Raw genomic sequence first — 18,458 nt, 5'->3', positions numbered from 1 at the left:
TGAGGGCCATGGTTTTGCCCATTAGAGAAAGATTTTGCGTTTGTGATCAGATCTGAATTAGGCCCATAATAGTTGTCTTCTCAACTGCAAGGAGCATTTCTTACACATCTCTGCAAAGCAGTGCTTTTACAATGAAGAGTTTATATACAGAACTACTAATGTAAGTGTAGCTGTCCGTATTGAAAAAAAAAAAAAAAGCTGGGGAAAAAATGTAGGATGTAATAAGATCTACCCACAAAAAAACTAATTTTACAGAGATCATGTTGGATTCCTGATTGGCAGGGGTTAAAGTGGGGGGGAACGAGGTAGAACTGAGTTCCACCACCTGTAATGGTAAGGGGAACTAGTTCCACCATCTCCATTGCCCTGCACAGTAGTTCCAATCGAAAAGCCCACCCCATCATCTGCGTCAATTAATGATACAGGCGGCACTAGTGTTACTGATGAGCTGCAGCCACCTACTCCTTCCTCAGGTCCTGGTGCCTCCATGGTCCTCCTCCATGAGTTCCACCACCTCACCAGGACCACTTTAAGCCCTGCTGATTAGCATACAATACATGTCTATGAGTGTATTAGTAAACAGTCAACTACATATTACAATGTAGGATTTTAATAAACCAGTAACAGTAATCTATCATATTATACCTGTCATTTCTAGCCATTTATAAATTAAAGCAAACATCAAGCCAACCAGACAACACTATTATGTTGCACTATGTTATTAAATAAGTCCCACAAAAATATTTTTACTCAGAAATCGATAAAATAATATTCTGATGGCAGGTGACATTATACCATATTTATATGAGTTACAGCAAATTTCCAGGATATTTTAGTACTGAATAATTACATAAAAGAACAGGGCAGCAAATGAATGGATAAAGTCTATTAATAGAATTAACTTTGATAACGGCAAATATAAACTTATGTTTCTGGGTTAGGGCGGTCTGCATCATTAAACTTTTCTTTTGCATAGAAATCAGAGTCAAAGATAGCAGTAGCATCTGACAGTGTTACATAGACAGCACCATCTCTCACAGTCACTTTGTGGGTCCTTTGCTTTACCCCTCTTGAGTACCATTTTTTGGTTTTATTTGGGTCTTGGGGATTGACTCCTTGATATAGACCCTCTCCATTTTCCAAAGCAATTTTATACTTGTGCCAAGGGCAAACAACACAGGCCTTTCCATCGATATCCTGCACACAAACAGAGTCACATTATCAGTCTGTACAGATCATGGAAACGTTATTTTCTGATTTAAAAGCCCTAGTCCAGTTCTCCTAACAATTTATGCATACTACAATACAGTCAACCTTCATTGTCAGAAGAACTTTTGTCCTACAGGTTGCAGTGTACGTCCTGGTGATTTTAAAATTTGAGCAAATCAGTACATCACTACCAAAGATTTGCTGAGTAATTCCCTTGTGAATTGGACCAACCACAGCACACAGAATTGAAAGATATCAATTAGCAATAATCAAGATTGTAACTTTTCTCTGGACTTAATGGGGGGAATTCAAATATTTGAAAAGTCGGTTGGGTGTCTGCATTTTCCTGTCTATGAGATAGGAAAAAACAGACACCCAACTGACTTTTCAAACATTTGAATCTCCCCCACTGTATGAAATAATATCTGTTTTGAGGGGTGGTCAAATACCCATGAAGTACATTCCTTGCAATTTAAACAGCTGAGATTTAGATGGGTTGTTTTTAAACTGAAATCTAAGTTGATGTTTAAAAATAAAGCTGTCTATCATTTGTGGACTACATGCAAAAGCAGCCAGTATTTACCCTGCACAGAAACAATATAAATATATTTGCTCCCTTTTCATGGCAACATGGTTTGTTCCAGACACAGTTACTTGTCTTTTTTTTTTATTTTTTTTATAACTTACAAACATGAATCAGGCCCATTGCCTTTTCACTAGTTTACTAGTGATATTAGTGTATCTTTTACAATGCACTCACTGGTGCATAAATATTTTATTTCTGCAAATGTCACTATCAGCAGACAGTATGTTCACCCCCAGCAAAATCAGTAGTTTTGTAGATGAGTCAAATATATGAAATTATGGACCACTTGGCCCAAGTCGGTAGTCCATATAAGAAAAGAGCTTATGAAACCTTAATCACTCTTACTTATTAAAATGAGAAAATACCTTTCTCCTATGTTTTCACAAGAGAAGGGGCTTTTCTCAATTTATTTACAAATGAACACTTGAGAAATCAGAGATTTTTCTGGTACTCACTTAATTTGTGCTGCTTAGCTCCATACTAATAGACCTCAATGGAGATGAAGGATTACTGCAATTCAGAGATGGCATGTTACCCTATACCTGGCAATGGGAACTTGCAAATGCAGAAAGGTGGGGGCTGCAAAGGAAGGCTCGGAGGACAGAATGCTGCCCTGGGGTCACCTGTTCCTCATCAGTGGAGTAGCATGTGCAAAAAGGGCCAGTCCAGCTGGCCAGAGAACAAAATTCCGGCCTTGATCGTATATATGGAAAATCATCACAGTTTACTATGGGAGAAATAAAACCAAAAGTGGAAATTCCAAGGAAATTTAAAATACATACAAATTGTACATCCAGGGACTTAGGAAAAGTTTGTAGCAAATCAATAAAGTAGTACATTTGATTTGCAACTTGAATAAACATTGTTGCATTGCAGGGGATGGGGCAGATTTGGAAGTGATGTATTTTAGCTTCATTTTAAATGTATGTTTAAAAACAAAGCTGCCCAGTATTTATCTGCAACATTCATATTTTCCCTGCATGCAAAAACAATAAATGCATTTGCACCCCTTACAATGCCTTATGTTTGCACTGGGAGCAAATTGCTCCCTTTTCTATTTGATTCTAGTTGCCCCTAGTGTTATTGGTTTTGCTGATATCGATGAGGGTGATAGTAATGTACATTTGGTAATTCTGGGACTACACCTGTAGAAATCTGTGAGATACAACAGTCACTTCTCAGTCATTGTCACTCTTTTGTAATAATTCCAAACCAGCCAAGGCAAATAACCACCAACTATAAAGTACACTTGCTAAAACACAACATCATACAGTAGCTTTAGAAATTATGATTTTCAAATGTATGCAAACTTAGGGGGTTATTCAGGTTTGTTAGCAAACAAAAAAAGCACACAAATGGGCAAAACCATGCTGCACTGCAGGTGGGGCAGATGTAACATGTGCAGAGAGGCACTAATAAGAGTGCACCTAAAAAGAAGTTCTCTCTTCATCCTACTAGTAAACCACCAGTTTTGACCAACTTGTTTTTGACTCCAGAGAGCACCACCACCAACGTGACAGTTACCAGGCCATAGACCTTGAAACACTGAATGTGCGTACACACTAGACCAGTGGTACTCAAACTCGGTCCTCAGGACCCCACATGGTTCACGTTTTCCATGTCACCCGGCAGGTGCACTGTGTATCACCAACTGTCACATTTTAAAAATCTACAGGTGACCTGCAAAACATGAACCGTGTGTGGTCCTGAGGACCGAGTTTGAGAACCTGTGCACTAGACGATACCCTCTGTGAGCAATATCGTTGAACGATTTCCCTTGAACTTCCCAGAGTCCCGGACAAAAGATATTGAGCGTACACACTAAGCGATTTTTACAAACGACCAATGATATACAGGAGTCATCCGATACTAGGTTTTATCAGGTAGGAATTTCATAGGGGTTTTTTGAAGTTCATTGTTCTTCGTTTGTATGGTACACACTAAACGATATACACCTTATTATTAACAACATAGCCAAAATTGAGCTGCATGCACAGACAACAGAAGACCTCGTTAACGCAGGAGCGTGCAACATTCATCGTTCATAGCGTACACACCGGGCAATATTACAGACAATATCGCCCAGAAAGGTGAAAATAAGCGATATCGTTTAAAATATCGCCTAGTGTGTACGCTACTTGAATCTTTGTTGTTGGTGGTAGCATTGTTAAGAGTGAAATAAGTCCTGAGCAGATGTCTCTTTTTCTCCTCTATTTTGCAGACAAAATGGAAACAAATATTAATTTTGCCAGAATTTTTTTTATCTGCAACTTGCTTTTACTAAGTTGCTATCTTTGGATAATTTTGACAACATACTGTACAATATACTGGCAGATGCTCAAGTATTCATAAGAAGAAACTATAGAAAAGGGTAGATGGACAGCATTGCTAACTGTCTTTAAAGCCTCTTTTACATCAGGTGCTGACATTGGTGTTCAAGTCTTTATTAAAACTAACATAGAAAAGTATTATATAAATCTTGTGAAATGTGACTGCAGAGCAAATTGTAAAAGGAAACTTGTAAAGTTGGTCAACTCGGTCCTAATAATATTCAATACAAAGGTTGGTACAATATATCTCACACATGTACAGAACTTGTCAGAGCATCTCACGCCTGTGTGATTGGCTGCTACTGTACACATGTAGAACATGCTCAGCCTAAGCATGTTGCTAGAGATTACACACATTGCCATCATTGCTTGAGTCTGTACAGCGAGATAAGAAACCCTCCTACTTTTCTTTCCTGTTAAGTGTTTATCTCCCTCACCACCACCTCTTATCTATCCAGATTGCATAATATTACTGGAACATAACATTTCCTACATGATCTCGCACTAATAAATATCTCCCAATTCACTGATATTGTGTGTACAGGATGTCCTGCACTCAGTAGCGGATCTTGCCACGGGCAAGCAGGACTTTTGCCCGGGGCGCCGCCTTCCGGAGGGCGCAGGGCGCCATCCGGAGGGCGCCGCACCAGGGCAAGATCCACTGCTGCTGCTGTGTGCCCCCCGCTGCCCCCCTGCTGCCGCTGCCCCCCCCCCCCCTCGCTGCCGCTGTGAAGGGAAACTAGACGCATATGCGTCTAGTTTCCCTTCGTGGAGAGGACCTTTGCTGTGCGGTGCGCGATGACGTCATCGCGCACCGCACATAATTTCAGTCTGTACAGGGGGCGTAAATGACCATGCCCCCTGTACGAAGTCACGCCCCCTATTGCCGCCCGGGGCGCACAGAGCGCCAGAACCGGCCCTGCCTGCACTAACCTCAGGTGCTTCATGTACTGTGCAGTGAATTACTGGCAATTCTATAAAATGTACTGACTGCTAACATTTTAAATAACACACTATTAATACAATTATAGCAATATGTGGGTAAAACAAGGTCAACTAAAAATACGTGGGTTCTAATCCTATACGGACACAAAACTGAGGGTCTGGTGATTTTTGCAGTCAGATGGTATTCATTTTACCATTCAATAGTTTATGGTTACCAACAAGCAAGATGTTGATTTGAGCTTATTGTTTGTCTACTGACAGTTGCCAACTATGATGCCGTTTATAAGAAATAAATCATATTGAAACAGCTAAACAGAATAAAAACAGGAGAAACAGTATAACACCACAAGAGTATCATAAAAGTATGTGAAAAAACAAATTCAATGCTATTTACAGTTTTTATGACGGACCCTTCCAGCAAGGCTGTAACTAGGTGTGTGCGGAGGGGGCACCGCACATAGCGCTGCAGGGTAGGTGGCGCTGTTGGCAGTACTTGGCAATCATCTGTTTTCATTACTTTTACTTGCAGCTTACCCCCTTTTTGAAGCCCAGCATCTCCTGACCACCCCTGACACCTTCTGTCGCTAATACCTGTACAACATTCATGAACTTAACTTGAGACTTCTTTGTTAATCAGTCACACTGTCCTTTATTACATTTCAAGGTGCTGACATACCCAGGATTTGAACCCATTGCCTGTGGCATTGCAGTCAGACAATCTATTCATTGAGCTACAGTATCTGCCCTTGCATAGAAAGGTAGATAATTCTAAGCTAGTGAATTCTAACTATTTGAAGCTTACCCTGTACTCTGTGAAAAAATGATCAGCATTGCAGCTAAGCAGATCTATGCAGTGTGTGGCTGCAAGAGATTGGATGTGTGGCTGCATACTATGTAGATCTGCTCATTTGCAATGCTGATTATTTTTTTACAAAGTACCAGTAGCTTCATATAGTGTCCATAGTTTTTGCAGGATCAAATAGCTCAATGAGTAGGGTGTTTGATTAGAATTCAATATAGGTTTGATTGTAGGTTTGAATCCTGGATATGGCACCATATTGAAATGTTAATAAAGGGTACTGTAACTGGAATAACAACGAGCTCTCAAGTGAAGTTCATTAATGTGGTATAAAGAGGCTTTGTGTCCAAATTGGGAAGGGGCATCATATCATGGGCTTTCTCTGGGATCAATCTTGTCATGCCCCTTTCCAACAAAGCATGCACCTTATTAATGACAATATGTTGAGAAATGTTGAAAAAATGAAGGGGGGGGGGGGGGGGGGGGGGCAATTCTCTCTCTGGCACAGGGCACCCAAAAAATCTAGTTATGGCTCTGCCTTCCAGATGATTTCAACATACAATACAGGTACACTTTGTTTTATTCTGTCCAACATAAGATACTACAATATGCAGGTTTTATTAAGCACAGCAGTATACCACCAATTGAAATTGGGAAGACTTTAATGAAGTATGTCGTCTTTCTCCCCCCCCCTCCCCCCTCACGAACAATGGGGGTCATTCCGAGTTGTTCGCTCGCTGCCGTTTTTAGCAGAATTACGATCAGGCTAAAAACCGGCAATTCTGCGCATATGTATGGGCCACAGGGCGCACGTGCTAAGTACTTTCACACAAAACTATGCAATTTTACACAGGGCCGAGCGACGCTTTTCAGTCGCTCTGCTGATCGGTGAGTGATTGACAGGAAGTGGGTGTTTCTGGGTGGTAACTGAGCGTTTTCCGGGAGTGTGCTAAAAAACGCAGGCGTGCCAGCCAAAAACGCAGGCATGCCTGGGGAAATGGGGGAGTGGCTGGCCGAATACAGGGCGTGTTTGTGACGTCAAACCAGGAACCAAACAGTCTGCAGTGATCGCAATCTAGGAGTAGGTCCGGAGCTACTCAGAAACTGCAGAGAAATATTTAATAGCAGAACTGCTAATCTTTCGTTCGCACTTCTGCTAAGCTAAGATACACTCCCAGAGGGCGGCAGCCTAGCGTGTGCACTGCTGCTAAAAGCAGCTAGCGAGAGATCAACTCGGAATGAGGGCCAATGTCAACAATTCATTATCAGGGACAATAATATTTTTTTGTTAACTAAGGCCATTTTAATTAATTAATGCCACACATGTGTAATATATATATAACTGGTGCACTTCATTACTACTGAAAAAATTATAGCCCTAATTAAAAAATATATGATTGCCCCTTTTCATTATTTTACTAATAACATTGATACTATTAAACATGATATTGTCCATTTAATGACAAAAATCTTACCTTTTTATTATTTAGTCAATTGGCCCAATAATAAATCCATCCAATTATTGTACCCATATGAATATTTTGATTGTTTTAGCTCCTTAATTAAATATTAATGATTACCACTTTGAAACATGTGCTGACTATGGCTTCCTATAAGTTTTTGGCCTGACAGCTCTCCCTCTGCAGTTTAAACAATCCCATCAGCCAGAGGGGTGTGGTTCATCAAATCGACAGTGTCTAGGTCGACAATGTTTAGGTCGACCACTATAGGTCGACAGAAACTAGGTCGACATGGATGGAAGGTCGACAGGGTTTCTAGGTCGACATGTGCTAGGTCGACAGGTCTAAAGGTCGACATGAGGATTTTTTCTTTTTTTTTTGTGTCGTTTTCTTCGTAGAGTGACCGGGATCCCAAATTAGTGCACCGCGTCCCCTCGCATGGTGCCTTCGCTCCGCTACCGCTTTGCTCAGCACACTTTACCGTTCCAATCATAGTCCACGTGGATCGTTAAGTATGAAAAAATTTAAAAAAAGAAAAAAAATGTGAAAAACTCATGTCGACCTTTAGACCTGTCGACCTAGCACATGTCGACCTAGAAACCCTGTCGACCTTCCATCCATGTCGACCTAGTGACTGTCGACCTATAGTGGTCGACCTAAACATTGTCGACCTAGACACTGTCGATCTTCAGACCGGATCCCCAGCCAGAGGTACCTCTTTTTTTCTGGTGATTATGCTTTCGGGTGCTTTGGTGGCTGTTTGTGAATCCCCATCATAATCAATTTCAGAACAGCAACAAAAAAGAGGGATGGCAATTTGCAGCAAATTATTTTTGATCATTGCAATTTTTCAGTAATTTTCTGGCAATTTTGACTTTAAGAAATCCATGGCTGTGTAACCAACTCATGAAAAATGCAATTTGAGCAGATCGCTCTCGATAATTTAGACCCCCCACCCCCACCCCCACCCATAGTGCTCTCAGATGAATATATGCTAATGCAAAGGGAAGGACTCCCACCATCTCAGATGTTTTTCTTAATTTGATCAAACCTAAAATCTAGACATACTTGCATCACTCAAAAAACTCACCTCAATTTCTCCAAGATGTAATGGGCCTCCAGCATCTGCAATAAAAATAAAAGTACAGAAGATTGTTTCATTACCTCTGTCTTTAACTTGCGGTAAATATTGGCAATGTTTATAGAATGCACTTACGGTAACAACGGAGATCCAGAGCATGAAATTTCCCCAGGTGATTAAATATTACTACTTCTCTATCTTTCACTGGGGCTCGGACCCTCTTGGATTGTTTAAAGTCTTCCAGATGTCCCACAAATACAGCTGACTCATCTATTTCTTCTGGTGCTGAGCTGACTGCTTGCCGCTGACCCATGTCTTCTGCAATATACAAGCAGAGGGTCAAAGATAGGAGCGAAAGATGTCTGTGAAGCCATCAATGCTGTCAATAAACGAATAATGAAGAAATATAAAAGTAACACTGAATGTGAATGTTTTGCCAAGATCTGACACAATTACTCAAAAATGTAACATATCCACAGAAAGTCTTTCTTTACATATATAGTTGAACAATTTGAGGAGAATCACTGGTTGAAGATGATGGTGGGGGGAACATCATGATTGGCCTAAGCATGGTGGATGGGGCTCTTACAGTTTTACTAGCTGGTGAGAGAACGAGTTCAGGGAAATATGCACATGTAGGGGTCTATTTACTAAGCCTTGCATGGAGATAAAGTGGATGGAGATAAAGTATCAGCGAAACAGCTCCTAACTGCCGTGTCACAGGCTGGGTTTTAAAAATGACAGTTAGGAGCTAATTGGCTGGTACTTTATCTCCATCCACTTTACCTCCATCCAAGGCTTAGTAAATAGACCCCTAATTTATTAATTGCTCATTAAGGCACTTTGAAAAGAACAGGAAGGGAACACACCGATGAGAGATCTATAGATTAACGACAATACTCAGATTACAGATTCAAGGAAAAATAAACTGCAATAAATAGTGTGTAACACTAGTATAGTGTACTGCGTACATGACAAATATAACTGACATTTTCTATGTCTAACAAGGCAGAAAACATTCATTTAGAGTTTGTAGGTGGATTTCTTACATTTCAGTACCCACATTCTGGTGCCTTGTACATTCATTTTAAATTTCCTCATTAATAGTACATTCCTCATTGGATTATTAGGAAGAAATTTAATTGTGCGTGATGGCTGTGAGATTCCATAGTTTTGCCAGCACTTTGAAACCACCAACATAAATAAATACATACTGTATATCCCTAAGAATTAATCGATACTATCTGAGCATAAATCTTCTGAAAATTTGTTTTGCGGATTCATGTAGCTGTTAATATGTGTAGAAACCTCAGTGAAAATTTAACACTGTTTTTGAACAGAAATGAAACTATAACATCAGACAGCCAATAGGTAGTCCTGGTGGCCATCAATTGTCTATACTGTAGTTTACAAGGAAGTTATTCCCTCATTGTGTACAACATAACAGAACTCCATTATCTTATTGTGTGTATCACTTGCACTTTGTAGGGTTATAGGAACAGACATGCAGTAAGTAACTCACCAGAGCTCAGATCACTGGACCAGGAGCATGAAGGAAAGACACATACCACAAAGTGCAGTAAGACTTGTCTGTAATTGCTCCACCCATCTGATAACATGGGCAGGACACTTAAATCTTTTTTTTTTTTTGTCTTTGCTTGCTTGACGGTTTTAGAAAATGTTAGATCTGGGCAAAATAGTTAAACTAACAGTATAGCAAGACAACAGTAGTATATATATATATATATATATATATATATATATATGCAAAATGGTAGAACCCAGCGCCTTCTGTGTTATGCAAACTCCAAGTGCAAAACTTAAATAGTTATATGCGTACCGCATCCCATGTGGATATCAAGCATGTGATATAGATCGTAGTTCTCCTGATGTCGGTCCTGGAGCTTTCCCACTAACTTCGTGGACGGTCCGTATGAAAATTAGAAGAATACCACAAAATAGTGTAATATTGCCAGCATATATGAAGGTGTGCATAAGTACATTTTCTAATGTGATTAGTAGTGGTGCCTTTAAATAAACAGTGTACCCAGTGTCATAATGAAATGACTGTGAAGAAAGTGCCCACCGCCTGTAGTAATATATATAAGTACCCTCAGGACTTCTAAAACTTGCATGTAGGAGTAACTTTGTATGGTTCTTCTCCTGTGGTTCTTGTTGGGGACCCTTAGAAATAAAATAGAGTCATTGAACAAAAATCCCTATCGTCAGACAAACGGATGTTTCCACAGACGCATCAAAGGATCCCCTTACACTTCAGTCATTGGCACAGGAATAGGTCAGGGTATCTCCTGTGTCATGTGTTTGCAGTGACTCAGACACACTGTCTCATGCAGGTACACAGGGAGGACTTTTTTTTGTCTTTGCTTGCTTGACGGTTTTTGAAAATGTTAGATCTGGGCAAAATAGTTAAACTAACAGTATAGCTTAGGGTTGGGCAACATGCGGCCCGCGGGCCGGATGCGGCCCGCGAACCGATTCTGCCTGGCCCGCTGTCCCATACCACTGTGCAATGACAAGCGGCCCGGCTGAGCCGCTTGTCATTGCGCTACGAAGCTCCGAGATGCGGCGCCGCTGAGGAAATACCCGGTCTGCTGACCGGGATTTCCTCTGTGACATCAGGCGCTGGGCAGCATAGGGGGCGGAACCACGGCAGGAGAGGGCAGCGGGTAGCAGCAGCGGCTCTGCGCAGCGCAGCGGGCAGCGGATCTGGCAGAGGCGGTGGATAATCTGGGCAGCAGATCTGCCACTGTGAAAAAAATACATCAAAGGTAAAGCTGCTATATGGGTCCGGGGGGGAGGAGGAGGAGGGAGGGAGGGAGGAGAGGAGGGGGGTAGAGACTGCTGTATAGGTTCAGGGGAAGGGGGGTAGAGAGACTGCTGTATAGGTTCAGGGGAGGGGGTGAAGGGGGGTAGTGACTGCTATATGGGTTTAGGGGTGGGGGAAGGGGGGTAGAGACTGCTATATGGGTTTAAGGGAGAGGGGAGGTTTGAGACTGCTATGTGGGTTCAGGGAAGCGGGTGGGGGGAGCTAGTAACCAGCTGTGAATACGATTGATAATAGCATTACACAGGATGCTGTTTGTTTGTTTTCAGCAGTTTTTTATTTTTATTTTTTTATTACTGGATGTGTTTTTTAGACATTTGTATTTTGCTTGTAAAAAACTACGTATGCGGTGCAATGTATATTGTGGTGTGTGTGTTTTATAATTATATATATATATATATATATATATATATATATATATATATATATAAAATACTATGTTTTTATAGTTATATATATGTGTATATATATATATATATATATATATATATATATATAAAACTATGGGCCTAATTCAGACCTGATCGCTAGGGTGTGATTTTTGCACTGCTACGATCAGGTAGTCGCCAGGGGGAGGGGGTAATCGCTGTGCAGGGGAGCGATCGCATGTGCAGGAGAGCTGCAGAAACAGAAGTTTGTGCAGTCTCTGCGCAGCCCAGGACTTACCGTATTTTTCGGACCATAAGACGCACTTTTTCTCCCCAAAAATGTGGGGGAAAAAGTATGTGCGTCTTATGGCGAATAAGAGCAGATGCAGATGGAGTTCGCGGGTAGCGGCGGGTCCTGGATGCTGCTGCTGCTGCTGCGCCGTCATCAGCAGAGCGCGGCGCATCTCAGAGCCCAGCAGCAGAGCCTGGCATCATGTGACTCCCCCCCCCGCTCCCCCACACCTCCTCCCTCCTCAGGAGTTTCCCTGCAGGCAGCGTTAGCTGAGTGCCTGGACATGGGGGAACCGGCGGGTCCTGGATGCTGCTGCTGCGCCGTCATCAGCAGAGCGCGGCGCATCTCAGAGCCCAGCAGCAGAGCCCGGCATCTACCCCACACCTCCTTGGTCCTCAGGAGTGCACCCGGGGCAAGCGTTAGCTGAGAGCCTGGACGCGGGGAACCACTGGTACTGTCTACAATATATGTGTGTGTGTGTGTGTGTGTGTGTGTGTGTGTGTGTGTGTGTGTGTGTGTGTGTGTGTGTCTGTGTATGCTGGCTCTGATGTGTGTCTGTGTGTCTGTGTATGTGTATGCTGGCTCTGATGTGTGTGTGTGTGTGTGTGTGTGTGTGTGTGTGTGTGTGTGTGTGTGTGTGTGTGTGTGTGTATGTGTGTGTGTGTGTCTGTCTGTCTGTGTATGCTGGCTCTTTTTTTTTCCAGTTTACTTACTCTAAAAACTAGGTGCGTCTTATGGTCCGGCGCGTCTTATGGTCCGAAAAATACGGTACTCTTCCAGTGCGATGATCGGGGCCGGAGCTGACGTCAGAAACCCTCCCTCCAAACGCCTGGTCCCTCCTGCATTTTTCCGTGCACTCCTCTAAACCGGTCAGTTGCCACCCACAAACGGCCTCTTCCTGTCAATCACCTTGCGATCACCTGTGCGATCGCTTTGTTCGCACCATCCCATCACTGCCTGACGCTCCCCAGCGCGGCGGACCGATGTGCCTGCGCACTGCAATGCATGCGCAGTTCAGACCCGATCACCCGCTGTGCGAAAATACACAGCAGCGACCGGGTCTGAATTGGGCCCTATAACGGGTCTCATTTTGCAGCAACTGCTGACTAAGGGGCTGATTCAGACCTGATCACTGTGCTGCAAATTTTGCTGTCCTGCGTTCGGGTAGTCGCCGCCCCCAGGGGGAGTGTAAATTCACCCGTGCAAGTGTACGATCGTATGTGTACGCAGTGCTGCAAAAATCTACTTTGTGCAGTCTCTGCGCAGCCCAGGACTTACTCCTACAAATATTTGTCATTCATATTAGTCCCCGCCCTTGTGTGTGGCCCTTGAATATTCACTGGAAGTGTTAAGCGGCCCCCCAGCTGAAATAATTGCCCACCCCTGGTATAGCTAGACAACAGTAGTATATATATATATATATATATATATATATATATATACACATACAGGTTGAGTATCGCTTATCCAAAATGCTTGGGACCAGAGATATTTTGGATATCGGATTTTTCTGTATTTTGGAATAATTGCATACCATAATGAGATATCATGGTGATAGGACCTAAATCTAAGCACAGAATGCATTTATGTTACATATACACCTTATACACACAGCCTGAAGGTCATTTTAGCTAATATTTTTTATAACTTTGTGCATTAAACAAAGTGTGTCTACATTCACACAATTCATTTATGTTTCATATACACCTTATACACACAGCCTGAAGGTCATTTAATACAATATTTCTAATAACTTTGTGTATTAAACAAAGTTTATGTACATTGAGCCATCAGAAAACAAAAGTTTCACTATCTCGCTCTCACTCAAAAAAGTCCGTATTTCGGAATATTTGGATATGGGATACTCAACCTGTATGTATATATATATATATATATATATATATATATATATATATGAGATGATCGGGTTCGGTTCCCTGAGAATGGAACCCTACCGGACTTCACTACCCGAGCCCCAGATCCGAGCCCGATTCAGATTTTCCTGCCTAACTCAGAAACTGTTAGGCGCCGGGGTCCGCTTGTCTGCGCGGCCCGGCGCCTAGCAACTAGAGACGCCGTGCGCGTACAGCCGCCGGCTCCCTAGCAACGCTAGACGCCGGGCGCGCTGAGCCGCACGGACCCTAGCAATGGGGACGCCACTGGCGGACCGCGTTCCCCATTGCTAGGCTTTAGGAAATTAAGATATTCACCTGCTCTCTGGCCGTGCAGCAAGGCAGCTGCACGGCATTTATTCTAATCAGCCTTTAGCAGCTGATTGGAGGACTCCTTGTTAAATACACTCCCAGGGCTTCTCACAGACGCCGGTAATAGCTTCCTGCATGCTGCCTTTGTTTGCTGAGGGTCTGTTTCCAGTCCTGCTGTATCCGGTCATTCCAGTCCTCAGAAGTCCGGTATTCGGGAGTTGTCATCTCATCCCAAGAGGTCGTTTGGTTCCCTGGAGTCCTGACTGATCACCGTTTTATATCCAGTGGTGTTCGTGAGTTGCGGCTCTGCCGTGTGTTGCGGCTCAGCCGCTTTACCTTTTATATTTGGTGTTTGGAGCATTTGCGGAGGGTTCCGCTTCCACAAGTCCTCTCTGGTACTCGGCGGTGTCGGGTAGGAGAATTGGACAAGTGGATATTTTGGTTGTCCTTTTCCCTGGCGGTTTCTCCGCACATATTATAGTTTTGAGTTTGCTTAGCCCCTGGCCTGGTTGTTTAGTTAGAGGGCCTCTTGTTATCACCCTGTCTCGGGTTTCCCTTTGTCTCTCATTAAGACCGGGGGGCATCGAAGTTGGGCAGACATAATCCGCCCTTCAAACGCGGCTGCCAAGGGCTCAAGAAACCATAGTCTCGCAGGGGATTTCTGATAACACGGGTGAGACAACAGAGTTAGGGCGCCAGGGGCTATTTTCCTGTCCTGCTCCCTTCCCCAGCATTCCGTTCCAGTGCTCCGGTCCTTGCCATAAGATCTCCTCTGACCAGAGTGCTGGAATCATAACAGAAACCAGAATGAGGCAAAACGTCATCATCGTTTTGGATTCCATATAAGGAGCCGCGCGTCGCCGCCATTTTCACTCCAGTCCCGGAGAGTGTAACAAGAGGACGTGTCTCCGTCCTCAGTGTCTGTGCGGGAGGGAAAGTGGAGTGGCGATTCCAGTGCTGTCTTGTGCTGCTCAGTCTAGTGTAGTACCTTATGCTGCATCAGTCCAGTCACAGTGGTGGTGTCCTCTGCTGCCATATGTCCAGTGTAGCTGTATAATTCCAGTGCAGTGGTGCTGTGTTGTGCTGCATCAATCCAGTGGTGGTGTCTTGTGCTGTATCAGTCCAGTCACAGTGGTGGTGTCCTGTGCTGCCATATGTACAGTGCTGCTGTATAAGTCCAGTCGAGTGGTGCTGTGTTGTGCTGCATCAGTCCAGTGGTGATGTCTTGTGCTGCATCAGTCCGGTCACAGTGGTGGTGTCTTCTGCTGCCATATGTCCAGTGCTGCTGTCTAAGTCCAGTCCAGTGGTGCTGTGTTGTGCTGCATCAGTCCAGTGATGTGTCACTGTGCTGCTGTATAAGTCCAGTGGTACTGCCGTATAAGACCAGTGGTACTGCCGTATAAGTCTAGCGATACTGCCGTATAAGTCCAGCGATACTGCCGTATAAATCCAGCGATACTGCCGTATAAATCCAGCGATACTGCCGTATAAATCCAGTGATACTGCCGTATAAATCCAGTGATACTGCCATATAATTCCAGTGATACTGCCGTATATGTCCAGTGGTACTGCCATATAATTCCAGTGATACTGCCGTATATGTCCAGTGGTACTGCCATATAATTCCAGTGATACTGCCGTATATGTCCAGTAATACCGCCGTATAAATCCAGTGATACTGCCGTATATGTCCAGTGATACTGCCATATAATTCCAGTGATACTTGCATATATGTCCAGTGATGTTGCTGTATAGTTCCAGTGGTACTGGCGTATAAGTCCACCCCCTCACCCCAGGAGAGGATCTGGTGAGGGGGACCTGCTCAGGGTCAGGGAAATGGATACCAAGCAACAGTGCCCGTAACTAGACATTTTAGCGCTGTGTGCAAGAATCGGCATCGGAGCCCCTCCCTATATGTAAAAAGGGGGCAGTGTGCGCCGTAGGGGCGTGGCTTCGTGGGGAAGGGGTGTGGCCACAAAATAATACCAATTCATATAACGGTGCACAGTAGTCTCCATTATTCAGATTACGCCACACAGTAGCACCACTACACCAGGTAGAGCCCCTTTTACACCGTACAGCGTCCCCCTTTTTACACATTGCGGCAGACAGCGTTCCCCTTTTTACACATTGCGGCAGACAGCGTCCCTCCTTTTACACATTGCGGCAGACAGCGTCCCCCTTTTTACACATTGCGGCAGACAGCGTCCCCCTTTTTACACATTACGGCAGACAGCATCCCCCTTTTTACACATTGCGGCAGACAGCATCCCCCTTTTTACACATTGCGGCAGACAGACAGCATATATAAGAAAGAAAGAAAGAAAGAAAGAAAGAAAGAAAGAAAGAAAGAAAGAAAGAAAGAAAGAAAGAAAGAAAGAAAAAGAAAGAAAGAGATTATACTTACTGTCTCCGCTGGCTCAGGCTCCTCGGTGCAGCTTGATGGCAGATGATGATCCCGGGCAGTGGAAAAGGAGGAGGAGGGAGGGGGACTTAGGAGCCACAGCAGCGCAGTGTAATTGGTGGAAGCGCCACCGTTGCTGTCCCTCTCCTTCACCATAGGCTGTTCTCCGCCTCTGTGTTGAGGAAAGCGCATCCCAGCATTCACAGCGGCGGAGAACAGCCTATTGTGAAGGAGAGGGACAGCTGCAGCAGCGCCTCCACCAATTACATTGGGTCGCTGCAGTTCCAGAGTCCCCCTCCCTCCTCCTCCCCCCCCCCCCCCCCCCCCCGGCTACTGTGGTCCTATCCTCGGCGGGCGGCTGTGTGCTGTGTGTGTGGCGGTGGCCCGCAGCACATGGCGGCATATAATAAGTCAGTTTGACTCATTACATGCCATGCTGCTTTGGGCCCCTTGACAGTGGCGGGCCCCAGTGCAAGGCACAGCTTGCACTGGTGGTAGTTCCACCACTGATACTGCCGTATATGTCCAGTGGTACTACCGTATAAATCCAGTGGTACTGGCATATAAAACAAGTTCAGCGGTACTGCTGTATAAATCCAGTGATACTGCCGTATATGTCCAGTGGTACTGCCATATAATTCCAGTGATACTTGCGTACATGTCCAGTGATATTGCTGTATAATTCCAGTGGTACTGGTGTATAAGTCCAGTGATACTGCCACATAAATCCAGTCCAGAGGTACTGCCGTATACGTCCAGTGGTACTGCCGTACAATTCCAGTGCTACTGGCGTATAAGTCCAGTGGTACTGGCATATAAAGTCCAGTGGTACTGGCGTATAAGTCCAGTGGTACTGGCGTATAAGTCCAGTGATACTGCCAAATAAATCCAGTCCAGTGGTACTGCCATATAAATCCAGTGGCACTGCCGTATAATTCCAGTGGTACTGGCGTATAAGTCCAGTGATACTGCCGTATGAATCCAGTCCAGTGATATTGCCGTATAAGTCCAGTGGTACTGCCGTATAATTCCAGTGATACTTGCATACATGTCCAGTGATATTGCTGTACAATTCCAGTGGTACTGGCGTATAAGTCCAGTGATACTGCCATATAAATCCAGTCCAGAGATACTGCCGTATAAGTCCAGTGGTACTGCCGTATAATTCCAGTGCTACTGGCGTATAAGTCCAGTGATACTGCCAAATAAATCCGGTCCAGTGGTACTGCCGATATAATTCCAGTGCTACTGCTGATATACTTCTAGTGGTACTGGCGCATAAATCCAGTCCAGTGGTACTGCTGTATATGTCCAGTGATACTGCCGTATAATTCCAGTGGTACTGGCATATAAATCCAGTGATACTGCCGTATAAATCCAGTCCAGTGGTACTGTGTATAATTCCAGTGGTACTGCCGTATAATTCCAGTGATACTGCCGTATAATTCAAGTGGTACTTGAGTATAAGTCCAGTGGTACTGTCCTGTGCTGTATATTATTTACTCCAAATAAAGGGGTTATTAATATTTAATCCAAATAATTTTTACAGGGTTTGCCCTGTGTGGTGTACAGGTACGCTCTCCTCTGCCATATATTGTTATACAGTATAACTCCAGAAAAATAATGGAGAACAAAAATTTGGAGGACAAAATAGGGAAAGATCAAGAACCACTTCCTCCTAGTGCTGCTGCTGCTGTTATTGCTGCTGGGAGTCGGTCGGAAGACCACTTGTACTACTTCAACTAAGCAACTGACTGTCCAACAGTCCTTTGCGAGGAAGATGAAATATGACAGCAGTCATCCTGTTGCAAAGCGGATAACTGAGGCCTTGACAACTATGCTGGTGTTAGACGTGCATCCGGTAACCGCCATTAGTGCAGTGGGATTTAGACATTTGATGGAGGTAGTTTGTCCCATCTAGATTCCACTTCACTA

General features: G+C 43.9%; 1 protein-coding gene across 2 annotated transcripts; it reads right to left on the bottom strand.

Moving 5' to 3' along the window:
* Positions 1 to 624: 624 nt before the first annotated feature.
* RFESD (Rieske Fe-S domain containing) lies at positions 625 to 9,964 on the bottom strand. 2 transcript variants are annotated; one of them, XM_063957218.1, is made up of 4 exons: positions 9,933 to 9,964; positions 8,546 to 8,789; positions 8,420 to 8,454; positions 625 to 1,197 (listed from the first exon to the last, which is right to left on the bottom strand). In XM_063957218.1, the coding sequence occupies exons 2-4, from the start codon at positions 8,721 to 8,723 to the stop codon at positions 925 to 927; spliced, it is 486 nt and encodes a 161-aa protein (XP_063813288.1). In that variant the 5' UTR covers positions 8,724 to 8,789; positions 9,933 to 9,964; the 3' UTR covers positions 625 to 924. The 2 variants fall into 2 exon arrangements, with proteins under 2 accessions (XP_063813288.1, XP_063813327.1); XM_063957257.1 differs by having other exon boundaries at positions 8,546 to 8,728; positions 9,933 to 9,954.
* Positions 9,965 to 18,458: the final 8,494 nt, after the last annotated feature.

Source organism: Pseudophryne corroboree, chromosome 1 (assembly GCF_028390025.1).
Source record: "Pseudophryne corroboree isolate aPseCor3 chromosome 1, aPseCor3.hap2, whole genome shotgun sequence".
Classification (NCBI taxonomy): domain Eukaryota; kingdom Metazoa; phylum Chordata; class Amphibia; order Anura; family Myobatrachidae; genus Pseudophryne; species Pseudophryne corroboree.
The sequence above is the reverse complement of the archived record's forward strand: the minus strand, read 5'-3'. Positions and strand labels throughout refer to the sequence as shown.